Here is a 27,218-nt window from a genome sequence, read left to right on the forward strand (position 1 = left end):
CCCCACCGGGTCTGTCTGTTCGTCCTTCAGTCACACTTTTGGGACACAATAACTCTCTTTTAATTGAGCTAGAATATTCAAACTTGGTGTAGGTGTTTATTAGGGTCAATGCCTTGGTGGAGTTCGAAGATGAGCATTTTCTGCTTAGGGTAGATAACCAATTTGATTTGTTGATGCTTTGGGACACGATAACTTTAATTCCAATTAAGTGAGAGTGATGAAATTTGGTGTATAGTTTTATTGCATCAATACCTTGACTAAGTTTGATAATGAGCATTTTCTGCTCAGGGTAAGCAGAACGATAAGCAATTTGATTGGTCGAGACTTTGGAACACAATAACTCTCATTCTAATTGAGCTAGAATGTTCAGACTTGGCGTAGGTGTTTATTAGGTGAATGCCTTGATGGAGTTCGAAGATGAGCATTTCTGCTTAGGGTAAGCAAAGATAAGCAATCTGATTGGTTGATGCTTTTGGGCCAATAACTTTGGTTTTAACTAAGTGAGAGTGATGAAACTCCAAGTATAGATTCATTATATCATTACCTTGACTAAGTTTCATGATTAAAATTTTCTGCTTAGGCTAAAGAGTGATAAGCAATTTGATTGGTCAAGACTTTGGAACATAACAACTCTGCTTTTAATTGAGGTAGAATGTAAAAACTTGATGTAGATGTTTATTAGGTGAATGTCTTGACCGAGTTCAATGATTAACATTTCAAGCTATAACTAAGCACAGCTAAGCAATTTCATTGGTCGATGCTTTGGGACAAGATAACTTTGATTCTATCTGATAGAGAGTGATGAAACTTAGTGTATAGTTGATAATCGGTTTGATTGCTTGATACTTTTGAAAAAAATAAATGTGCAATTAATTAATATGTGTCATCTATTTATTTTTGGATTTTGGCAGGGAACATCAGCCTCACTGTTGGCTTGTTACCGTCTGTATGAGGCTAGGCTAATTACAATCCCTCACTCATGATTATTTATAAATTTGGTGATGACAAAAGTCATCCTGTGACTCATTTGTTTCAATACATGGCACTGCAAGAACAACAGATGTTTATTTGATATGAATTACTGAATGATGAATTTGGTATGAATATATGAAGTTTTATGATGTCTTACAACCAAAATTGATTATGTTTCTATTCATAGGTTGTCCGTGTTTGTGCCAAAAGTCGAGAAGCCATTGACTCACCAGTCTCTTTCCTGGCTCTGCATAATCAAATTAAAAATATGGAAAGGTAATCTTATTATTAAAGTATATAAGCAGATAGAAAAATGTAAAATCTTGTTCTGGTACAAACTTGTATTCAGTTCTATTCTTAACTCTAAAATGACTCTGTCAAAGTTAATTCTGAAAATAACAAAAAGTTATTCTATTCATGATGTGAACTCCGAATATTGATAGGCTTCATCCTTTCATGACAGCACCAATGAAAAAAAATCTGTTAAATCTGGTAGGACATAGATATTTGAGAAATTAGCTGACTAATATTAGGTGTCACAGCTCCATTGCCCGTGTTGAAAGAAAGTCGTTTTATCCAGATTTGTAACCCTTTTTATACGCCCACATTGAAATGTGGTTGTATATTGGTGTCACCCCCGTCTGGCGGTCCTAAAGTTGATATCCGATTGACTTTAAATTTATACACAGTGTTTAAGGTCTTGAGACGAAGAAGCCTATTGATTTTCAACGATTTCTGATAATTACGCAAAATGAGTGTTGTTTTTGTAGACTGCGTGTTACAAAAAATGTCACACGAAACAAAATGCATGTAACATTTTTTCGCTTATTGTTACTGAATAACATGATTTCTTCTTTTACGCAAAATCAAGACCATAATTATGACAAAAAACGGAAATTTTATTGATTATTTTCCTTCCTTGAAAAATGTAAATAAAGCGATGTCTATAACTGGTGTTTTGTAACATCTTCGTCAGACATTCGGAATTCTTCATTTTTTTCCCGAACTGATCGTTTTTATTGTGGTAAAAATCTTATAGTTTATCGGCTAGGAGTTTACCCTATTCAATAAAAACAATACACATATATCATAATTGATCTCTTTTAGTGTTCGACTATCTGTCCTTTCATTATTGTCGTTATATTCCATCAAACAAATTCTGACATTGGTCAAAAATATACGTTATCGGCGAATGGCTTTTACGCGACACAAACAGTTAATTGTACCGCAATATATAGTGGTTTTGATTTTTCTGGATGATATTTAACATAAATATTGAAAAAATGTTTTCCTTTTGATGTTATCTACGATATTTTATTGCTGATAAATAAATACTGTTATAAACTCCATGAAGTTTGCAAATGCCGATAAGGAGCTTTGTTTACGTCACGTGACTTCTCGCTCACTTTTCCACCCGTTAGCCTTATCCATTTCGGTTCAATTTCTATACATCTTGACTAATTGTTTATACCGATACTTTGATTTTCCAAAGGAATCATTGATTTTCAGATTGAAATAAATTTTAATAAAGCAGAAATATAAATAATGCCAACATTGTCAACTATATAATATATTTTGAGAGTTCCAGTGGACTGATTTAATTATCATTCAGCGTCGGACGTATCATGCATAGCTGTCCGTGATCCGAAAAATCGGTATTTGACTAAATCAATGGACACTTTTTGACATAGTACGAATGTTTTATTAGGTGTCACAGCTCCATTGCCCGCGTTGGAAGAAAGTAATTTTTTCCCGATTTGTAACCCTTTTTCAACTTAACGTCATACGGTCGCTATTTAATATTTTGTAATAATTTTAAAATATTTTGGAAGCCGATATCCTGTTCTTTTGCTTGGTATAATTTTTATATATGTGTTCATTTTATTAATTTCATAAACGTAAGTTGAAAAACGTCAATTTCCCGTGTTTTGACGTTACGCTGAAAATTTTTGTCACGTTTTGAAATGAGGGTACCCCACTTCAAGTGCTCGGCGGCGGTTCCTATTTTTAATATTATTTTTTCATTTTAATATCATTAGAAAGGTAATTGAACGATCTTTCGATCGGTCGGGGGTGCTTTGTCGGCATTTCGAAATACCATGCCTTATTTGTAAGTTGAACACTTCAATTCACAGAATCTTTTTGTGAGGCGATTTGCCAATATAGTACCCCCGACTGATCGAAAGTTCGTTTTATTGTCGTTTCAATGCTATTAGAATCGCCACCGAGCATTTGAAAATTGTATACAATGGGCAATTTTGTCAAAAATAAATCGCGTAGTTTTGCCTTGTTATGACGTCATTTCTACACGAGAAGAAAAATCCATTCCAAGTTCCTGTGACTCATATTCGCCGTAAATTTAGCTCGAAATGCAACTCGATGTTTATTTATGAAGAAATCGTTATGTTATATGAATAAATAACTTGCCTGAAAATAAATAACGATAGTAATTCCATTTTATTCACGCCTTTCGCAGGGTCGACTGTGTTTACATCACGTGACTCATCTTCACACGCTTTTATAACCATGTGACAGGACATAAAAAAATCGAAGGGAAATTTCATCCCAGCGACCACACGTCTCTACTTTTAACAGCGTAACATTGACGAATGTTTCAATGCACTGAAATCATCAATTCGCTGTTCACTGAATTATTCAAGCCCTATTTTAAACCGTTTCTGTGCACACGAATGGAAATGAAACCAGAAAATATCCACACGGGTCTCGGTGCCGACCGCAGCCGTGAGGAAGACTGATAATTAGTACGTATCGATTTCTACCCACTTAAAAAGGGAACTATACCCAAATAAAGTTGGAATAACAAAAGAATTAACGCTAGCTGGAATAGTTTGAAAAATCGCTCAATTTCTGGATTTGCCGTTGGCGATTTACAACATTTCGTTTGAGATGATGGAACCGACAGATTATGAATTTCAATTAGGTCAGTCATGTCGACAATATTACTAATAATTACTATCACTGAGTATCGATACGGATACCCATTTTTGCAAAACGTTTTATTAAATAATTTAGCATTATATAACAGTTGTCATACTAATTATTATAATTTTAATTCTTTGTTTTTTTTAGGAAACTGGGGGGTTGGATGGCTGAATGGTTAGCGTGCGCGCGCTGTATCGTAAAGTCTGTCATTGAGTCGACTGGCGTGGTTTCGAATCCCCGGTTGTACGTGGCAAGGAGTAGGGTTGCCTGTCCAACCTCGTGGGTTTTCTCCGGGTCCTCCGGTTTCCTCCCACTGCTAAAGACCCCTACGCGCAAGCGAATTATGTAAATAAAATTAAACCATATGTTAGTCCTGAAATGACCTAGTTTGTGTCGAGTGGACGTTAAACCCCATTTCTCTCTCTCTCTCTTTTTAGGAAACTATATTTAACACCTCGAGTATCACATATTATTTGTTGGCCAGTTAAACAAGTTGAAAGAACCGACAAACGTAAGGCCTTTAGGCCTTGATTTGATATTTATTTACAATACATTAATTAAAATATACAAAAAAGGAAGTTGCTCAATAGGCTACATACCAATTTGAAGGAATAATAGAAATATTCAAAAGTGAAGTAAAAACAACAATACTTTGAGTTAAATTGTAGCTTTTAGGCATAGGCCTTTATAAACATGACTAGGCCTACCATAGCCTATCAGTAACTGAGTAACCTACTTTTACTCTTTAGTCTTATAGAGAATAATTTTTTTATTGGTCAATGTTATCTTCTGCTGAGTAGAAAATAATATGTAAAAGCAGAATTCTAACAATAATAATGTAAGAAACGAATGCTGAGAACAATGATAATGAAACAACAGTTGTCCGTTTTTTAAAATTATGTGGTTGCTATGACAATCATCCAAAATCCTTAATAATTCACTAAAATTATACAATTCTTAATATTTTATATTACATGCCATGGGCTATAAATATATGCTAAAATGCTTTCTGCTACTATACTTAAAATGTGGTGATCAATTGGTTTGTCAGCGTAAACACCATTGAAAATGGAATAACATTGCCTTTTTTGGGGTGTTTCTTTTCGTTTTGATTGCTATAACAACCAAATATTAAGTAATTTACAAGAGTAAAGATAAGTAATTTTAAAAATTCACAAACATAAATACATGTAAACAAAATTTCTCTTCAAGATCTTAATTCCTTCATATTTTATTTATGTCTTAATAATGTCCAAAATAGACAATTAGCTGCTGCAGAATGTTCTTCAAAAGGGAACTCCTTTCCAGCTCTTGGGAGAAGACATATAAATATTCTGATTTTATTTTTTAAAATCTTATCCAATAGCTTCTGTTTTTAAAATAATACTTTTTATCAATATTGATGTCATGATTATTGGAAAATAATGTTTTTCGGAAAAAAAAGTAAATGTGGTTGCTATGGTAACAGCCCAAACTCCTTCATATTTGTCTCAAACTTACACAATCCATATCATTTGATATTGCATGGGTTTCAAATATTTTAAACTGCTTAATTTTAAATGTGGTGATGGATGACCTTTTGGGTTATGGTAAATAGCGTTGAAAATGGTCAAAAATTGCAGTTTATTTCAGATATAACATGCACAAGACCATTTTTGATGAAAAAATTGACCAAAATCGCTCTGACAAAATGGAATTTTTGAGAAAACCTATGTATTTTGCAGTTGCTGTGGAAATCGGTGTAATTATTACAAAAATGTGAAAATTGAAACATAATTAGGCTTAAAGTTGTATTTCATGAATTTACATCTTTATTTTTGATAGGTTTGATATGAAAAGAAATATGGCTTTTTCAAAGTGTTGAAAAACCTTTCTTCCGCGAAAAGTCAAAAATCGCAACTTTGAGCCTCAATAAAAAAAAAAGTTTTTATCCGATTGTGAATCTGTAAAAAGTTTTGTGAGAAGAATGATGAGATCTACTTGAAAAGCTAATAAAATCAAATGAAAAATCATAATCTCAAAATCACCTTTTCCACCTAGTTTTATAGTTTAATTTACTATCCTTGTATTATATAATGCATCTTCAAGAAGGTATACGCTTGAATGAGAAAAAACGAGTTTTCAAGGGTAGCTATAAAAATATGCACAGCCGAAAGAACACAAACTTTTTTTTATGTTTTTTTTTTTTTGTGGCTCCGTCATTTGTAAATAAATATTTTTTTATTTAAATAAAATATTATAATTAATATTTTGAAAATTAAAATTGTAATATTAATATAACAACAACTTTTGCAAGTTTCTAAATTTTGTATGAAATTCGGTATTTTGTGGTAAAATTAATATTGACTAGAAAATGTCAAGTGAATACTCCAGGGGTATTTCCAACTTTTTATGCATGTTTATTTACATTTAAAAGATGATAAACCGAAAGTATTGACATTTCATAAAATATCGCGATATAGTGATTATATCGCGATATTTTCAGGGATATCGCCCAGCTCTAGTGTTGAGGCCAGTTTTGGGTGTTCATCGTTGTGTTTTATTAGCCATTAGCTTTTTAATGAAATTGTAAGGAATATGTGTACACTCCAATGTATAACATAACTTTTACATGTAATCCAAAGATAATAAAGTATTTTCATTAAAGAAAAAAAATGCCCATTGAATTTCTTCAAAATCATATTTTTGCTTGTACATTTGAAATCAACAAGCAAAATTTTGCTTGTGTGTTTTCAAATAAAGTTCTATCCCTGTGTATAATCATATTCATAATTTCAAAATCACCTTTTCCACCTACTATCAGTTACAGTATAGTGTCGAATACTGAACTTGAGATAGTAATCCCCATAATGTTTCAAAATGAATTGCTTTTCAGTCATCTTTAAGTTTTTACATATTACTGACTTAAAATCTTTAACGTGCACCTAACCAGAAAATAGGCCATATTTTGTAGAATATTCAACCAATTTTTTAACCAAATACATATTTGAGCAGCTGACGGTAAGGTCATTCCAGTAAAAAAAGTTTTATTGAGATTTATTGAGTTTGATTACTACTGCTTAAAAGTAGTTCAAATTTATTCATTGATAAAATGATTTTCTTTGATGGGGTGGTGTTAGTTTGTCTTACATCCACTCACCGATTAACGTTTCGGTATTCTAAAAGCCTCAAGCATTGCGCACTATTCTAGTTTTTTATTGTATTTTCTGTATTATATAGTGTGGCTGAATTACAGAAGCTACAACAGTTAAAAGATGTAACTGGTGAATTATCATCAGCAGATGAAAAACGTTATAGAGCCTTGAAAAAGCAATGTGAAAAGGAGCTTTTACAGGTAGGTTTAAAGATATGTTACCAGTAGTTCAAAAATATATAATGCTTGTCAAAATATGATAGTTTATCTCTAGATGTTAATAAAGTATCCAATCTCTGTCACATAGTTAGACAAATCCTTCTGACAATTTGGTTGAGTAAAACCAGTATTCTGATCAACTGGCTGCCCTATACTGAAATTAACAATGATAAATTGTTCTTCCGGCAGAGTGAATGATCTGTGTGAAATCCCTGACCCCTAAAACCCTAGAAAAGATACCAAGTTTATTCTCCTCGCTCAATTATGCACCTAGACAGGCTAGCCGAAAGGGCGTAGCCGCCATCTTGGAATTCACCATTACTCGCTTCTTTTTTCACCCTGAAAATGATTTCAATGGATTCCTTGACAATCGGACCAACACTCACAGACAAAATGGCCGCCCCTCATACTCAAATGGCGTAAAAATATGGTATATCAAGGTTGTGGACCCTCTAGAGGTGACAATTTTCTTCGGATTTTGATGAAACTTGAAATGCACGTTTATAACCCAAAAATCTTGGTTCCTTTTGATATTTGCGCATATCGGATTGGAACTTCCTGAATTGTGGCCCCTGATTGTACGAAAAATCGCTTTTTGTTTAGCTTGTTCTCTATCCATCTCTTGCAAAATGTGGGCATATCCTGCCTGGCAGCCGCTGGTTCCATAAAACATGGCTAGCTCAATACCTCCCCTGATAATTTTCTTTTAAAGCATGACTGTTTCTGTTTCTATGATTAACGTTACAAATAATAGAACAAATTATCAAAGCAGAAATTGTATGATTGGTAATCAAAAGTAGAGATCTCTTGAGACACGATAAATTTTGACAAGCACGAATGTCAGAGAAAAGATTCTATTTTGATGGCATTTTTCAAATAAAAATATTTAGAAATGCCAGCAAATATTTCGATTGGAATAGAGTGTAAGTAGTTTTGTTATCTAATCTATAGACGATAGTGTGCGAGTCAAGTGCTATATTTAGCAGACAACAGACGATGTCACTCAGCATCGTGGAGAGACGATTTCTAACAAAAAAAAGTTTTGAAATGTGAATTTGTGTTTTACCTTCATCTATAGGTTATGTCAGCGGAAAAGGCCTATAAGACGGAAACTGTACTTCCGTGTGAAAAGAGTATCGACATATACGGTAAATGGATTGCGCATTGACTTTATGGACATCGTCACACGTGGAGGAAGAGAATGGAGTTGTCAAGTAGACCATATGTGCACAGAATCCCTGGATAGCATAGCATAATTAACGGATGTTTTAGGGCGGGTGTCATTAAAAAATTGAATGTCGTATGTCATGGAAATCTTGATCGACATTTGACGGCACTTACAGCCAAAAACTCATGCTTTTTGCTTCATGCAGAATAAAATGAATAGATGGGCCCTTCTTCTTTTACAAGTCTATCGGTATACAATAATTACCAAAATATTTTTAACGATTTGAACCAAGAGCTGACTCAACAGCATGGCTTCATTGCATTATTGAATTTAATTTAAGTTTACAACAGATTTTAAAAAATGGCCTTCGATAATCAAAAAATTGTAGAAATGGCTTTGGTGTTGAACAAAATGGCCTTAGAGTTAGAGAGGCTTTGCTGTCTACAGCCATTTTTCAAAAAAGGCCTTAGATACAGATCAGAGAATTTTGAGACCTTGTCTATGTCCAACCTCCAGGGGCAGTGCCACGCCCAATTTTGTGTTTTTTGTCTACAGGCTGGAATTAAGAATGGATCATCTTGGAACTTGACATATTTATTCCTGTAAGGATAGCAATTATTTATTTTGGTACATGTCCTGACACTCAGGGGAGTGGTACCACACCTACTTTTTTGTGTGTAAATACTCAACAGGTTGCTATAATTAATGTTCAGATTTTGTTCAAATTCAGCATATCAGTCATTTCAATAACAGGATGGTACCTTTTAATATTGTTCCAAATCCAACCCCCAGGACAGAGCCACGTCAAATTTTTATATGCCCACATTTTCATGTGGACGTATTATGCTGTCTGTCTGGTCGTCCATCCACAATTTGTTTGTGGACACTCTAGAGGTCACAATTCTTATCCGATTTTGACGAAACTTGAAATATAGGTTTATCTCCAAAAGATCTTGGCTGCTTTCGATATTGGCATGTATCGGATCGAAACTTCATGGATTATGGCCCCTGTTTGTACGAAAAATCACGTTTTTAGCTTGTGGACCCTATAGAGGTCACAGTTTTTATCCGATTTTGTTGAAACTTGAAATGTAAGTTTATAACCCAAAGATCTCGGTTCCTTTGGATATTCGCGCACATCCGACCATAACTTCCTGAATTATGGCCCCTGATTGTACGAAAAATTGCGTTTTTAGCTTGTGGACCCTATAGAAGTCATAATTTTTATCCAATTTAAAAACCCGTATTATTATATCACCGTTACACCCTAAGGACGACTGATTTTGTGAAAATCGGCCCAAAATTGACAGACAAAATGGCCGCTGTTCGTTCTCAAATAGTGTAAGAATGTGGTATATCAAGGTTGTGGACCCTATAGAGGTCACAATTTTTATCCGAGTTTGTTGAAATGAAATGAAATGAAATGGGGTTTAACGTCCTACTGTTCTGCTCCTATGCTGGGCTAATGAAGACGGGCATACGCCATACAGTGTGCTATGAGGGAAATTTTGCTCGGGCAAGCGGCACTATCGCCTACTCTTATATCGAATTCCAACTGCCAAGGGATCTTTTACGTGCACTTGAAATGTAAGTTTATAACCCAAAGATTTCGGTTCCTTTCGATATTCGCGCATATCGGACCATAACTTCCTGAATTATGGCCCCTGATTGTACAAAAAATCGCGTTTTTAGCTTGTGGACCCTATAGAAGTCATAATTTTTATCAGATTTAAAAAAACGGTATAACTAAACACCAAAATGTGTATTGAAATGGATCCAGCTACCCTGAAGAAAGGATATATTTTGATACCAAACTAGATCATATTATGATAAGTGGATTAAATCTGTTTTTTTCCAGTCAAAACCGGCGGCCATTTTGGATTTTTGCCAATTTGACCCATTTGGGCACGGATTTCGGACTGGGACTTCTTTTGGTGATAATATACGTCTAGACCGACCATAAAACGTGGTCGGCATTTCTATTGCAGCAACTGCCAGGGGATGGTGCGAAATTGAGTTAAAATGCTTGGACTTTTCTCCCGTTTTCGTTGATAACAAACCACGGAGATTCAATTCAATGAGTTCATTGTTTTTTGAATATGAACGCTCCCGACACGACATTTAGGTGCGCAGGGCCGGCCATGAGGCTTCTATTCTGTTTTCCATGTTCCACAATCCCATGCGATAACAGTACACAGCTTCAAAAGTCAGTACAGATGATTTGGTGAATCAATAAGTTGACATTAACAACGGAAATATGTCAGATGTCAATTTATTGTAATACCACGATGGAAAAAAAAAAAAAAATGAAATTAACATCTCAAGGTTCGCACACTCCTTGAAAATCCTGGAAAAATTAAAATGTGATTTACAGTACTGGAAATTCCTGGTAAAACAAGATTACTCTTAAGATATAAAACTGAACGTAGTCATCAAATGTTTCTTCAAAAGTTCACGAGATCATCACGGTAAATGTTCTTCAAGCTTAAAAAAAAATACATTATGATGTAGAATTCTATACAGGGACTTCTGGAATCTGGTAAATAACTCCTGGAAAACTGGAAATTAAGTGTTCTGAGTTGTGCACACCCTGCATCTGAATCTACTAATAAGAATGTATATTATCTTGTGATATCCACGCAATTAATAGATTTATCATGTCCAGAGTAAAAAAACTACCTAATTTATTCCATTTCAACATTTTATTAGGCTATAAAAGAATGTTGTGTTGCTACTTTCTCTGCTTTTAAAATAAAAACGTTAACTTTCGTCCATTTGTAATACCTGTGACTATCTTTCCCAATTTTGTGGGTAGTGAAAGGGGAAAAACATTTAATTAGTTATAAGTTGTATGATATTATATTGATAGGCAGCTGATGTTATTTGTTGTACATGTGTTGGTACTGGTGATCCCAGATTGGCTAAGATGCAGTTTCGATGTGTCTTAATAGATGAAAGTACACAAGCAACAGAACCAGAATGTATGATACCAGTTATTTTGGGATGTAGACAGGTATTATACTATAAAAAATATGATTTTATTGTCCCCCACTATTCGAAGAAAGCATTAAACTGGGTTCATCTGTCTGTCCGTCCATCAAACTTTTTGAGACACAATAAACTTGGTGTTTAGGTCTTTCCATGTCAAGTGGACCAAATTCTAAGAAAGTTGTTTAGTGACTTATGTAAAACTGCAAAATTATGACTCTAGCATTAATATTGACTGATATGGCCTTTTGAATCGAGGTACCCATTTGTCAGACCTGTCAACTCGACCGCATCACGCGGTAAAGTGCCGCGAAAAGGCCTCATGTACCGCTCTACTGCACGGTAATAGATTTCTACCGCATTTTCAAACAAAGAGTTTTTATACGCACACATTCTCATGTGGACGTATTATGCCGTCTGTCTGGTCGTCCGTCCACAATTTGTTTGTGGACACTGTACAGGTCACAATTCTTATCCGATTTTGACGAAACTTGAAATATAGGTTTATCTCCAAAAGATCTCGGCTGCTTTCGATATTGGCATGTATCGGATCGAAACTTCTTGAATTATGGCCCCTGATTGTACGAAAAATCGCGTTTTTAGCTTGTGGACTCATAGAGGTCATAATTTTAATCCGATTTAAAAAAAACGTATTATATCACCGTTACACCCTAAGGACGACTGAGTTCGAATTTCGTGAAAATCGGCCCAAAATTGACAGACAAAATGGCCGCTGTTCGTTCTCAAATAGCGTAAGAATATGGTATATCAAGGTTGTGGACCCTATAGAGGTCACAATTTTTATCCGATTTTGTTGAAACTTGAAATGTAAGTTTATAACCCAAAAATCTCGGTTCCTTTTAATATTTGTGCATATCGGACCGTAACTTCCTGAATTATGGCCCCTGATTGTACGAAAAATCGCGTTTTTAGCTTGTGGACCCTATAGAGGTCATAATTTTTATCCGATTTAAAAATACGTTTAATTATATCACCGTTACACCCTAAGGACGACTGAGTTCAAATTTTTCGTGAAAATCGACCCAAAACTGACTGACAAAATGGCCGCCGTTCGTTCTCAAATAGCGTAAAAATATGGTATATCAAGGTTGTGGACCCTATAGAGGTCACAATTTTTTTCCGATTTTGTTGAAACTTGAAATGTAAGTTTATAACACAAAGATCTCGGTTCCTTTCGATATTCGCGCATATCGGACCGTAACTTCATGAATTATGGCCCCTGATTGTACACAAAAACGCGTTTTTTGACTTGTGGACCCTATAGAGGTCATAATTTCTATCCGATTTAAAAAAACGTGTTATTATATCACCGTTACCCCCAAAACTGACAGACAAAATGGCCGCCGTTCGTTCTCAAATAGCGTAAAAATATGGTATATCAAGGTTGTGGACCCTATAGAGGTCCCATTTTTTATCCGATTTTGTTGAAACTTGAAATGTAAGTTTATAACCCAAAGATCTTGGTTCCTTTCGATATTCGCGCATATCGGAATGTAACTTACTGAATTATGACCCCTGATTGTACAAAAAATCGCGTTTTTAGCTTGTGGACCCTATAGAGGTCATAATGTTTATCCGATTTAAAAAAACGTATTATTATATCACTGTTACACCCTAAGGATGACTGTGTTCGAATTTTGTGAAAATCGGCCCAAAACTGACTTGTATTTTTCAAATGTGTATTTGGACCAAATAAAATACATTCTGATTTACTTAATTTAATTAAATTACATTTAATTTCAACATATTTCTTGTCATCCTATCTTTAATGTCATGTTTACAAATTTTGATGTCAGATCTGGAACAGTTTTTGAAACAGAGTAATTTGCAATCAACTGTGTATCATCTGCATAAGAATGTCGTCCTAGAAACCATGATTATCGATTAGTTGTCCAAAATTCTTAGTATACATTACAGAAAGGACAGGTCCAAGGACTGATCCTTGTGGAATTCCTGAATCATCTGTACTGGCCCTACATAGGGTTGCTAGAAGGCGGTTGCATGGGGCATTATCAGGCCTAATAATCCAGGCAATGAATGATTTTATTGGTAAAAATGAAGTCATTTTCTTCAAGTTCGACCATCAAATTTAATATGAAAGAAATCTGTGCCAGTCATTTTGTCAAAACCAAATATTAGTATTAGTCCTCAACTTCCATTATTAATAGAATTGTTCTCAGCCCCGCAGAGGGTGAGATATAGCATCATGGAATTTATATGTTTTAAACTATGTCTCAAAATAAATTCCTCATCATAGCCTCAAATGGTTTCAGAAAAATTTAATAGTCATATACTGAAGTAGTAGACATGATCATTCATAAAAAATAATTAAAAAAAAAAATCAATAGGCAATATATGGGAAATATTTAAATTTAGAGAATTTTTTTATTTTTAAAAATGACGTTTTTTTTTACTCTAAAATGGCCAGAGCTGGTTCTCTATAACTACAAGGTTGGTGACCCTTAAATTTCATATGGGGGGTATACATCGTACCCAATGACCAAATCTGCAAAGTTTGGTCAAAATCGTTCAACACCGCTTGTGCCGTTTTTTTGGGTAAATTTTGCATGGTTATCTCACGAACTCATTCTTAATATATTTTCACTTTTCACCCATTTGAAAGGTACTCGCTTCCAATACCTGCTCATACGGTGTGTGATTTGATGATGATCAGAGTATTGGAAGCGAGTTGCTTTCTAATGGGTGAAATATGAATTTTCCCTGTTTTTGATCGTGATTCGTGAATCATAAATTAATGGAACCCTCCCTGTACGATATTGATGCATAAGTTTTAAGTACATAGTAAATTGTTCTTAGGTCTGGTTTCATACTGATAAGACAATTGAAAGTATTATTATAATCAATCCATCCAAATTGGTAAAAAATGAAAGAAATTATCATTTACTAGTACTGTTCAAATTTGATGAAAATTAAAAAATGAAGGAGTGAAATATCAAAGATGGACATTTGAATGATTAACTGGTACTAACATTATACTAATTATAGATTATTATTGTTTCTTGTAGCTTATTCTGGTTGGAGATCATTGTCAGTTAGGTCCAGTTGTTATGTGTAAGAAGGCAGCTAGAGCAGGACTGTCGCAGTCTCTATTTGAACGTTTGGTTGTACTGGGTATTCGACCTATTAGATTACAAGTACAATATCGTATGCACCCTTCATTGAGTGCTTTTCCTTCCAATATATTCTACGAAGGTTCATTACAGAATGGTGTCACAGCAGGTAAGAAAATATATCTAATAAATAAGTGGTTAGGCTGCGGTTAATTAATTTTCAATTCTCATGACCTGAGGTTGTGAAATATACATGTATGCTACATGCGGTAATTATTAATTATTATTGAGATTTTTTAGTTTAATGCTGTTTCTATTTCAGCAATAACTAATATCAGTTACTTGGTCATTGAAAACCCAACGGTAACTAGTGCTGATATCAAGTAAAATTTTACGCATCGATGCATTGGACGCAAACATCGATTCTCGTATCGATGCATCAGGAATTTTTTGCCGCCATTTTGTTAATCAAAAATTACAGAAATAACATTAGTATTTCTGATAGAAACATGAATTTCCCTAACATTATCATTAGGCCTACTATAGAAATGTCGATACTTGATATCAGCACTAACGGTAACCAGTGTCTGCGATTTATTCACATTTATTAAATATTTATAGATTAAAATATCTGTTGCACAAAATATAGCTGGGCATCGGAAGAATTGATCATAATAAGTTTAAATTATTAGTGATATGCTTATAAGTTAACGGTTTGTTAATTCATTCAGTCTTGACATTTCATTTTTTTATCCTTCCCTACTACAGGTTACGAAATGACCTGTTCCAAACTATGATTTGTTCTGACATAAATAATTAAAAGCATACCCTTGGATTTTTAAATACAAAATAAGTTGGATTATTTAACATGTCAGTCCAAAGAATTTACTACACACATGGTCATTTCTCTTGTAAAGGAAGATATCAATGCCATGTTAATTGTCTTCAACTTTGAACTCATCGGCACATGGCATCATGATAATAATTATAAATACTTTTATTATTTTGTCTATCTTAATCAAATTGTTTACATCTATTTGTATCTTTGTGTCCTTTTGAGACTGTTTATGATGTTGTTAATAAAATACCATGAAGCAGTGTCAACCAGTCGGTATCTCATGATCAAGGCTATCTCATGGCGGCACTTCTGGGACCGTTGCTAGGTTGCTAGTCACGTAAATTAAATGAAATAATTTAGCAGGAATTAAAAGACATTATATCTTTCTGTGAATTGAATTGCAAATGACAAGTGCCTTATAGAGTATATATGTGGTATTTGGTGAATGTTGTAGCTACCATTGCTTGGTATGGATGACATATATGATACGACTTTATCACTTCCTGTTAGTGTGTATTGTTCACATTCTAGTCTACTTTGCTTATCACCTACGGTGTCATGTTCATCGATAGTGGATTTTAATGCGTCAATTCATTGTTCATATTTAAAGGCAAACAAATATAGTTTTACAAGACAAATTTTTGACCTCACTAAATTTGACCAAATAATTATGGAAGTGCGTAATTATTACGGATGAAAACGGACATGCGGGCGGGTCAAGAGAAACCAACAATTAATTAACCGCGGCCTTATATGCCCATTTCATAATTTCCTAAAAATGCTATATTCTGTCAACCTTGCCTGAATGAATAACATTGCTATAATATAGTCTTACTTTATTAATTTACCAGTAAGATTCATCAGTTAGTGTACCAATATAGTCGTTGCGACATTGTTTTCAATTTATAGGCAAGGAATGGAGGAATAAGATTATATTTTATTTCATTAATTAATATCTTTGGCAAGTTGGTAGATTCACATATATGTAGAATTGTACTTAAATCAACTTAGTCTGTAACTGACAGTTGGCACATGGAGAGAGTTATATAGCCAAAACATAACTGTTTCTGTGTGTCAATAAAATACCACAAGGTTACACGTGAGTGGAATTATTCTAATTGCATCATTTGGCTTAATTTAACCAATCATATCAGAAATTGCACAGGCTTTCTGTGCGTGATATGCATGAATCTTATAAAAGAAATCATAGTAAACTTTTAAGTTAGACTTCCATTAGATTCCAGAGAGGTTCCATCTGAGTTCCTAGACAACCGCGAGGCTGGCTAGGGTGGAGAAATGGTTTTAGCTAGTATTGTAATCTGTGCTATACTTGTATACATGTATTCAGCTATATATATAAAATGTAGAAGTGAACTGTTGCATTGTTATTCCTGGTAAGACAAACGTCTTAAGAAAACAGTAAGAAGTAAATACACAATGTGAAGTAGAAGTAAACGACAGAGACAAATTCTAGACGATCACAAGGCTACAGAAATATGTAGTAAGAAAAGATGCATGGGCCGTACGTAGGATGTGGCAACTGGTCTGGCGTCTCCCACTCTCCACGTCTGACAGGAAGGTCAATGGTGCTACATTAGTGATAATCAGAAGCTATAAGCTAATATTCCTCATTTTGTCCGACAATGAATCTGTTCAATTGATACATATTTGGTTGCCTTCTTGTTCTGAGCATTTTCGCACTGACGTAATGGATATGTTGTAACAGTTTTCGGGCCTAATTTCTGCCCACTCTTATGGCATGAAAGACAGTTTCATTCTCTCTAGATTTCATTTGTCAGAGTCAGGAGCCCTCTTTACTGTGCTTGCAGGTGGGTTTTTATACGCCCACATTGAAATGAGGTTGTATATTGTCGTCGCCTCGGTACGGCCGTCTGTCCGGCGGTCCATCGTGCACAAGCAATTGTGGACGCTCTAGAGGTTAAAGTTAATATTCGATTGACTTTAAAGTTATACATAATGTTTAAGGTCATCAGACAAAGAACCCTATTGATTTTCAGCAATTTCCGATAATTACTGCCAGAGTTATGGCCCTTGATCACTTCAAAAAAATTTGTGGACGCTCTAGAGGCTAAAGTTAATTTCCGATTGAGTTTAAATTTATATGCAGTGTTTGAGGTCGTGAGACGAAGAACCCTATTGATTTTCATCGATTTCCGATAATTACTGCCAAAGTTATCTCCCTTGATCACTTTGAAAAATCTTGTGACGCTCTAAAGGCCAAAGTTATAATCCGATTGACTTCAGATTGATACACAGAGTCAAGCCTGGAAATAAGGCACCAGTCACAGACAATGTCAGGCACAGAAGCAGGCTTTGTCAGGCACTGAACCTCTGGTGACGCTGGTACATGTAAAACCGTTATTTCCAGGCCTGCACAGAGTTTAAGGTCAGACGAACAATGAATTTTGATAACTGAACAGCTAAATCCATGATATTAAATGTTTCGTATACTAAACGTTAGCATGGGGCAGAACTTTATAAAACCAAGCTTGCAAATTCTAATGATTTTCTGATAATTACTTAATGAGTTGTTACTCTTAATCAGATTTTAGTGTATTATAAATGTTTCATTACCGAAAAAAGTAAAAATAATATGCGACAACTCTTGTTGACTGCCCGGACGATTTAGCTGCTGTGGGCGTATGTTTCGTTGCCTGGCAACCTATCTGTATTTAACCGGGAATAAGTGACAATTCATATTATAACAGTAAATAATTAAAATATTCCATAGGGATTATAATAATATGTATATCCTGTAGGTGTGCATATCTGATACGCTTGGTATTAAAGGGTTAAGGAATAACTGAGATTTTGTTTTTATCTGGTATACTGAATGGTAAATCACTTAACTAAAGGATTTAGTTTGTATATCAGGGAAACCCTTCATTGCTAGATTTGCTGCCATACTAAATAATTTTCATGTGGACGTATATTGTCGTCGCCCCTGTAGACACTCTACAGGTGACAATTCTTATCCGATTTTGACGAAATTCGAAATATAGGTTTATCTCCAAAAGATCTCAGCTGCTTTCGATATTGGCATCTATGGGATCGAAACTTCATGGATTATGGCCCCTGTTTGTACGAAAAATCTCATTTTTAGCTTGTAGACCCTATAGAGGTCACAATTTTTATACGCCCACATTTTCATGTGGACGTATTATGCCGTCACCCCTGTCCGTCAACAATTCTTATCCGATTTTGACGAAACTTGAAATATAGGTTTATCCCCAAAAGATCTCGGCTGCGTTCGATATTGGCATGTATCGGATCGAAACTTCATGGATTATGGCCCCTGATTGTACGAAAAATCACGTTTTTAGCTTGTGGACCCTATAGAGGTCACAATTTTTATCCGATTTTGTTGAAACTTGAAATGTAAGTTTATAACCCAAAGATCTCGGTTCCTTTCGATATTCCCTCATATCGGACCATAACTTCCTGAATTATGGCCCCTGATTGTACAAAAAATGGCGTTTTTAGCTTGTGGGCCTTATAGAGGTCATAATTTTTATCCGATTTAAAAAAACGTATTATTATATCACCGTTACACCCTAAGGACGGCTTAGTGTGAATTTCGTGAAAATCGGCCCAAAATTGACAGACAAAATGGCCGCTGTTCGTTCTCAAATAGCGTAAGAATATGGTATATCAAGGTTGTGGACCCTATAGAGGTCACAATTTTTATCCGATTTTGTTGAAACTTGAAATGTAAGTTTATAACCCAAAAATCTCGGTTCCTTTTAATATTTGTGCATATCGGACCGTAACTTCCTGAATTATGGCCCCTGATTGTACGAAAAATCGCGTTTTTAGCTTGTGGACCCTATAGAGGTCATAATTTTTATCCGATTTAAAAATACGTTTAATTATATCACCGTTACACCCTAAGGACGACTGAGTTCAAATTTTTCGTGAAAATCGGCCCAACATTGACAGACAAAATGACCGCCATTCATTCGCAAATAGCGTAAAAATATGGTATATCAAGGTTGTGGACCCTATAGAGGTCACAATTTTTATCCGATTTTGTTGAAACTTGAAATGTAAGTTTATAACCCAAAGATCTCGGTTCCTTTCGATATTCGCGCATATCGTACCGTGACTTCCTGAATTATAGCCCCTGATTGTACGAAAAATCACTTACTTTTTAGCTTGTTCTCTATCCACCTCTATCTATTGCGTTTTTAGATTGTGGACCCTATAGAAGTCATAATTTTTATCCGATTTAAAAAACTGTATTATTATATCACTGTTACACCCTGAGGACGACTGAGTTCGAATTTCTTGAAAATCGGCCCAAAATTGACAGACAAAATGGCCGCCGTTCGTTCTCAATTAGCGTAAAAATATGGTTTAACAAAGTTGTGGACCCTATAGCGGTCACAATTTTTATCCGATTTTGTTGAACTTGAAATGTAAGTTTATAATCCAAAGATCTCGGTTCCTTTCGATATTCGTGCATATCGGACCGTAACTTCCTGAATTATGGCCCCTGATTGTACGGAAAATCGTGTTTTAAGCTTGTGGGCGCTATAGAGGTCATAATTTTTATCCGATTTTAAAAAAACGTATTATTATATCACCGTTACACACTAAGGACGGCTGAGTTCGAATTTCGTGAAAATCGGCCCAAAACTGACAGACGAAATGGATGCCCTTCGTTCTCAAATAGCGTAAAAATATGGTATATCAAGGTTGTGGATCCTATGGAGTTTATAACACAAAGATCTTGGTTCCTTTCGATATTTGCGCATATCGAATTGTAATTTCCTGAATTATGGCCCTTGATTGTAGGAAAAATCACTTTCTTTTTAGCTTGTTCTCTATCCAGGACTCGAAAATGTGGGCGTATCTTGCCTGGCAGCCGCTGGTTATCCAATTTTGTTGAAACTTGATATGTAAGTTTATAACCCAAAGATCTCGGTTCCTTTCGATATTCACGCATATCGGCCGTAACTTCCTGAATTATGGCCCCTGATTGTACGAAAAATCACTTACTTTTTAGCTTGTTCTCTATCCACCTCTCGAAAATGTGGGTGTATCCTGCTTGGCAGCCGCTGGTTAAAGACTGGTTTCTATCTCTCTCTGTGGAATATAGGCAATTAAATCTAAAATTTAAGACTCGAACCCTCTATTTTTTGGAGTACAGTAAGCTGAGCCAAGAATCGTGTAAAATTCTTACAGAACAATCCGTATATAAGAAGAAAAAGTATTTGGACGTTACAAGTGATCTGGATTGCTCTTCTGGTTCTTGTATAGCTGTACTAATGTATCGGCTTCTTTCAGGGCACACGCTACAAGTGATTGCCTCTTTAAACCTTTGAGCAAATTATAAAATTCCAAACACGTAATTTCTAACATAACATCACCACTGTCACATTCAAAATAGATAATATAATACAACTGGTACTATGTGAATCATTAAAATAGCTATGGGAACAATATAAACAGCTAGATTTAAGTTTAAAAAAAGCGAAAAGTTATTATTTCAATGTGGTCGCCATTTTTATACGCCCACATTGAAATGTGGTCGTATATTGTCGTCGCCCCCATCTGTCCGTCGGTCGGGCATCCACAATTGCTTGTGGATGCTCTAGAGGCTGAAGTTAATATCCAATGTTTAAGGTCATGAGACGAAGAAGCCTATTGATTTTCAGCGATTTCCGATAATTACTGCCAGAGTTATGGCCCTTTATCACTTCAAAAAGCCTTGTGGACGCCCTAGAGGTCAAAGTTAATATCCAATTGACTTTAAATTTATACACAGTGTTTAAGCCCATGAGACAAAGAAGCCTATTGATTTTCATCAATTTCCGATAATTACTTCCAGAGTTATGGCCCTTGATCAGTTTAAAAAATCTTGTGGATGCTCTAGAGGTCAAAGTTAATATCCGATTATCGTTAAATTTATACACAGTGTTTAAGGTCATGAGACAAAGAAGCCTATTGATTTTCAGCGATTTCCGCTAATTACTGCCAGAGTTATGGCCCTTGATCACTTTGAAAAAATCTTGTGGACGCTCTAGAGGCTAAAGTTAATATCCGATTGAGTTTAAATTTATACGCAGTGCTCAAGGTCATGAGACGAAGAAGTCTTTTCATTTTCAGCAATTTCGATAATTACTGCCAGAGTTATGGTCCTTGATCACTTCAAAAAATCTTGTGGACGCTCTAGAGACCAAAGTTAATATCCGATTGACTTTAGATTTCTACTAGGTGTCACAACTCCCATTGCTCGCGTTGGAAGAAAGTCGTTTTTTCCTGATTTGTAACCCTTTTTAAACTTAACGTCACACAGTCGCTATTTAATCTTTTTTAATATTTATAACAGATTTTGAATGCCGATATCTTATTCTTTTGTTTGATATAATTTTTATATACCTATTCTTTTTATTAATTTCAGAAACGCAAGTTGAAAAACGTCAAATTTGCGTGTTTTGACGTTACGGTAAAATTTTTTGTCACATTTTGAAACGGGGGTACCCCACTTCAAGTGCTCTGCAGCAGTTCTTATTATTAATATATTTTGTTCATTTTGATACCATGAGAAAGATAATGAACGACCTTTCGATCGGTCGGTTATGGAATGTTGGCATTTCAAAATACCATGTATTTTTTGTAAGTTGAAAAAACAATTCACACACACTTTTATGAGGCAATTTGTCAAGATTCCATAACCGACCGATCGAAAGTTCGTTTTATTGCTGTTCCGATGCTACTAAAATGGTATACAACGTGACATTTTGTGAACGAATAAACCTCGCATTGTTTCGTGTTATGACGTCATAAGACACGGCGAAGAAAAACTGTATTCTCGGTAAATTACATCGAAATGTAACTGATAATTCCATTTATTTTCACGCCTTTTGCAAGGGCGACTGTGTTGACATCACGTGACTCATATTCCCACGCTTCAACACTGAATGGAAATTTTCTGCCAGCTACAACACAACACGTCTTTTCATTTAACACCAAATGTTTGTCAACAACAATTGAAATATTCCGTAGCATTGACGAGTATTTTAATGTACTGGAATAAAAAATTTGCTTTTCAGTGAATTATTCATGCTTATTTTAAAGCATTTACTCTGCACACGAATTGAATTGAAACCAGAAAATATCAAGTAATCAACACGGGTCTCGGAGAGCCATTATGATTAGGCCTACATTCCGCAGCTGTGAGGGACGACAACTTAACTATATACGATTTCTATCCACTTAAAAGGGAATTATACCCAAATAAAGCTGGAACAACAAAGGAATTAACGCTAGCTAAGAATAATTTAAAAAATGGCTCAGATTCTGGATTTTTCGTTTGAGGTTGAGATGATGGAACCGACATAGAATTAGGCCGAGGTGAAGGTCAGTCATGTCGATACGTAGACCAATTGTCGCAAAACATTTTATTAAATAATTTAGCATTATAGTTGTCATCCTGATTATTATAATTTTAATTCTTTGTTGTTTTTTTCTGGTAAATATATTTAACACCTAATTATAAGGGCTCTATATTTATTGGCCATTTAAACAAATTCAAATTACCACAAACGTAAGGCCTTAGGTCTTGTTGATTTGATATTCACATTGATGAAAATGTACAAAATAAAAAGGAAGAGGAGTCATACAGATTTGAATGAATGCCGGTAATGAAAATTCAAAAGTGAAGTAAAAACAAAACAATTCTTTCAGTCAAATCATCGCATTATCTTTGACCACATAATGTTGTAGCTTTCAGTTAATGCCTTAACACTAACTGTAGCCTATCGATAGCCTACTTTTTGAGAATTATGCACCACAAAAATAACTTTTTATTGTCAATTTTGTTATCTACTGAGTAGGAAATAATATGTCAAAGTAGAATTCTTCTTGTAACATGTAGGCCTACATGAAAGCAACGAATGCTGAGAACAATAATGACGGTGAAACAACAGTATCTTATTTTTAAAATTATGTAGTTGCTATGGCAACCACCCAAAGTCCTTAATATTTCCCTAAAATTACACAATTCATAATATTATGAAGTATGGTATCATACTTAAAATGTGGGGATCATTTGCAATTCAGTATGGTAAACACCATTGAAAATGGTATAAACATTACATTTTTGTTGGTTTGTTTTTCGTTTTGGTTTCCGGTACTATAACATCCAAATATTAAGTAATATACAAGAGTAAAGACATGTGATTTTAAAAAATTCACAAACACATTTACTTGTAAACAAAATTTCACTTCAATATCTCAATTCCTTCATATTTTATTTATGTCATAATAACCGTCAAAATGGGCAATTTGCTACTGAGGAATGTTTTTCAAAAGTGAACCCCTTTCCTGCTGTTGAGAGAAGACCTAAAAATATTTTGATTTTATTTTTTTTTTTAAATCTTGCCTGATAGCTTCTGATTTTAAGATAATACAATTATAAATATTGATGTCATAAATATTGGAAAATAATGCCTTTTGGAAAAAAAAACAACTGTGGTTGCTATGGTAACAACTCAAACTCCTTCATATTTTTCTCAAACTTACACAATCCATATAATTTGATATTGCATGGGTTTCAAATATTTTAAATTGCTTACTTTAAAATGTGGAGATCACTTTTTGGGTTATGGTAAATAGCGTTGAAAATGGTCGAAAATTGCATTTTTTTCCATTTTGGTTGCTATGACAACCAGAATTGATAATATATGGCAGATTTGCAGTATGTAATTTTAAAAATTCACAAACTTTTTGACATGTTCACATAATTTTACTTATGTATCTCCATTCCATCTTATTTTATTAATGTCCAAAAAACGCCCCAAAAATAGGCAATTTGCTCACGTGGAAAATTGTTCAAAAATGAACATATATCCTGCATGTGAGAGAAGGCACATGAATATTTTTTCTCTTTTTTTTCCTGTTAATTTTACTTGATAGCTACTGATTATAAAATGCATAACAAACAGGTTCAATATTTCAGATATAACATGGACAAGACAATTTTTGATGAAAAAATTGACCAAAATCACTTTGACAAAATAGAATTTTCGAGAAAACCTAGGTATTTTGGAGTTGCTTGGGAAATCGGAGTAATTGTTACAAAAATGTGAAAATCAGAACATAATTAGCCTTGAAGTTGTATTTCATGAATTTACATCTACATCTAATAAAATCAAATGTATAATCATAATCTCAAAATCACCTTTTCCACCTATTTATACACAGTGTTTAAGGTCATGAGACGAACAAGCCTATTGATTTTCCGCGATTTCCAATAATGACTGCCAGAGTTATTTCCCTTGATCACTTCAAAATAATTTGGGGATGCTCTAGAGGTCAAAGTTAATATCCGTTTGACTTTAAATTTATGCACAGTGTTTAAGGTCATGAGACGAATAAGTCTATTGAATTTCAGTGATTTACGATTATTACTGCCAGAGTTATGGCCCTTGATCAATTCAATAAATCTTTTGGACGCTCTAGAGGCTAAAGTTAATATCCAATTGAATTTAAATTTATACACAGTGTTTAACTTCATGAGACGAAGAAGCCTATTGAATTTCAGCGATTTGCGATAATTACTGCTAGAGTTATGGCCCTTGATCACTTTGAAAAAATCCTGTGGACGCTCTAGAGGCTAAAGTTAATATCCGATTGAGTTTAAATTTATACACAGTGTTTAAGGCCATGAGACGAAGAAGTCTGTTTATTTTCAGCGATTTTTGATGATTACTGCCAGAGTTATGGCCCTTGATCACTTCAAAAAATCTTGTAAATGCTCTACAGGCTAAAGATAATATCCAATTGACTTTAAATTGATACACAGTGTTTGAGGTCATGAGACGAAGAATCATATTGATTTTCAACGGTTTCCGATAATTACTGCCAGAGTTATGGCCCTTGATCACTTTGAAAAATCTTGTGACGCTCTAGAGGCTAAAGTTATCATCCGATTGACTTCAGATTGATACACAGAGTTTAAAGTCTTGAGACAAACAATTATATTGATTTTCAATGAATTTTGATATAAAAATAAAAACTCTTGTTGACTGCTCGGACGATTTAGCTGCTGTGGGCGTATGTTTCGTTGCCTGGCAACCTATCTTTGAATTTTAACGTGGGAAAATTCGCCTTTGCCATCGGATTTTTAATCACCAATGAATAATACAGTAAAATGTTACATTTATTTCAATTGGGATTGAATATTGATAAGTTTAGCTGCTGTGTGTGGCTTGTTTTAGTTTATATAAATTAAAATATTTGTTGGCCTGTACATTTGTGTATCCAATTGAATACACATTTTGCTCAAAGACTTTACGTAGTCTTCGAACACTACTGGGAATGGAGACGGAGCTGGAATCTCAGTAGTGTAAATATTTCTAGTTCTTGTAGTGTACATGAGAGAATAAATCGTGAACGGTGGCTTGAAGATTTGTCTTTTGATTAGATTTCGTATCATTTGCTGCCTCAGGGATTAGAATTGTTTGCCAGAAAATGATGCTGAAAATACTAACAAAGTGCGTTTTAGAGCGTCTAGTTTTCAAAAATTTTGAGGGAGGACGCCCCAACCCCCCTCTTTACCAATTGTCGCCCGCGCATGGACTGTCCCCACCACTAATTTTTGGCAATCTGCGCCCCTGGACAAGATGCAACAAGCTCTGTCCCTTGTCAGCTTCTTGAGTGTATTTTAGTTAAGTTTGGAGGTTAGAAAGTTGTTTTAGTTCTTTCTAAGATACATTTCTAGTCATTTCTAGTCAATCTGACTAGTTTCTAAATATATGACTAACTTGAACAAAATGATGTGACACCTCATGTTTAACCTAGTCCCCCAAAACGGTTGTTAACATTGAATTTAAACGAGTGTTTATGTTCATGAGACAAAGGAGCCTATATATTTTCAATGTTTCTGATACCTCGAACAGTTTAAGTTATCATCTGATTAACTTTACGTTTTTGTATAATACATTTATTGGAAGTCTTGGTCAGAGACCTGAACCAAACATTTAGGTCTTATTAACTCTTATCCCTATATATCATTTATTGGAAGTCTTGGTCAGAGACCTGAACCAAACATTTAGGTCTTATTAACTCTTATCCCTATATATCATTTGATACCTTAACTACACTGGTTGCATGGTAGGTAGTAGTACCCATTTACAGTTGAAGAAATGTCAAACATCATTCCATTGTGAAGCAATTTATTGTCCTGTGGTCAGATTGGTATTAAGTGGAATTGGCCAGTGATGTATTTTGGAGATTCATCTTAAATCTATTTCTGTTAAAATGAATTATTCCAACAATTTGTGTTATTATCTAGGTGAACGAACTATCCGAGCTTTAGATTTTCCCTGGCCTACACCTGATAAACCTATGTTTTTCTACTGTACGTCTGGTCAAGAAGAAATATCTAGTTCCGGAACATCTTATCTCAACAGGTGGGTTATACAACTGTAACATTGATAATATAAATATATATCACAGTAGGTTTTAATAACTAAATGTATTCATGTATTTAATTTTGAAGGAATTATTTTATAGAAACTTATTGAACCACTAATTAACTTTATGAATGATGTTGTGCAAAACAGACATCTTATCTTTTATAAAGTTCTTTGTATTTAAGTAGGTGTCACAGCTCCATTGCTCGCGTTGGAAGAAAGTCATTTTTTCCAGATTTGTAACCTTTTTTCAACTTAATGTCACACAGTCGCTATTTAATTATTTGTAATAATTTAAAACTATTTTGGAAGCAGATGAACTGTTCTTTTTGTTTGATATAATTTTTATATATGTGTTCCTTAATTTCAAAAACTTAAGTTAAAAAATGTCAATTTCATGTGTTTTGACGTTACAGTAAAA

General features: G+C 34.5%; 1 protein-coding gene across 1 annotated transcript in view; it reads left to right on the forward strand.

The window, feature by feature from the left end:
- Positions 1 to 27,218, forward strand: part of LOC126819638 (regulator of nonsense transcripts 1) — a 147,793-nt gene that overhangs the window by 62,044 nt on the left and 58,531 nt on the right. Inside the window, exons 12-16 of the mRNA XM_050547777.2 lie at positions 1,160 to 1,248; positions 7,135 to 7,249; positions 11,305 to 11,448; positions 14,471 to 14,684; positions 26,677 to 26,794. Of these exons, the coding sequence (XP_050403734.1) occupies positions 1,160 to 1,248; positions 7,135 to 7,249; positions 11,305 to 11,448; positions 14,471 to 14,684; positions 26,677 to 26,794 (680 nt within the window). The remainder of the gene's footprint in view (positions 1 to 1,159; positions 1,249 to 7,134; positions 7,250 to 11,304; positions 11,449 to 14,470; positions 14,685 to 26,676; positions 26,795 to 27,218) is intronic.

The sequence above is a fragment of the Patella vulgata genome, chromosome 4 (genome assembly GCF_932274485.2).
Source record: "Patella vulgata chromosome 4, xgPatVulg1.2, whole genome shotgun sequence".
Lineage (NCBI taxonomy): Eukaryota > Metazoa > Mollusca > Gastropoda > Patellidae > Patella > Patella vulgata.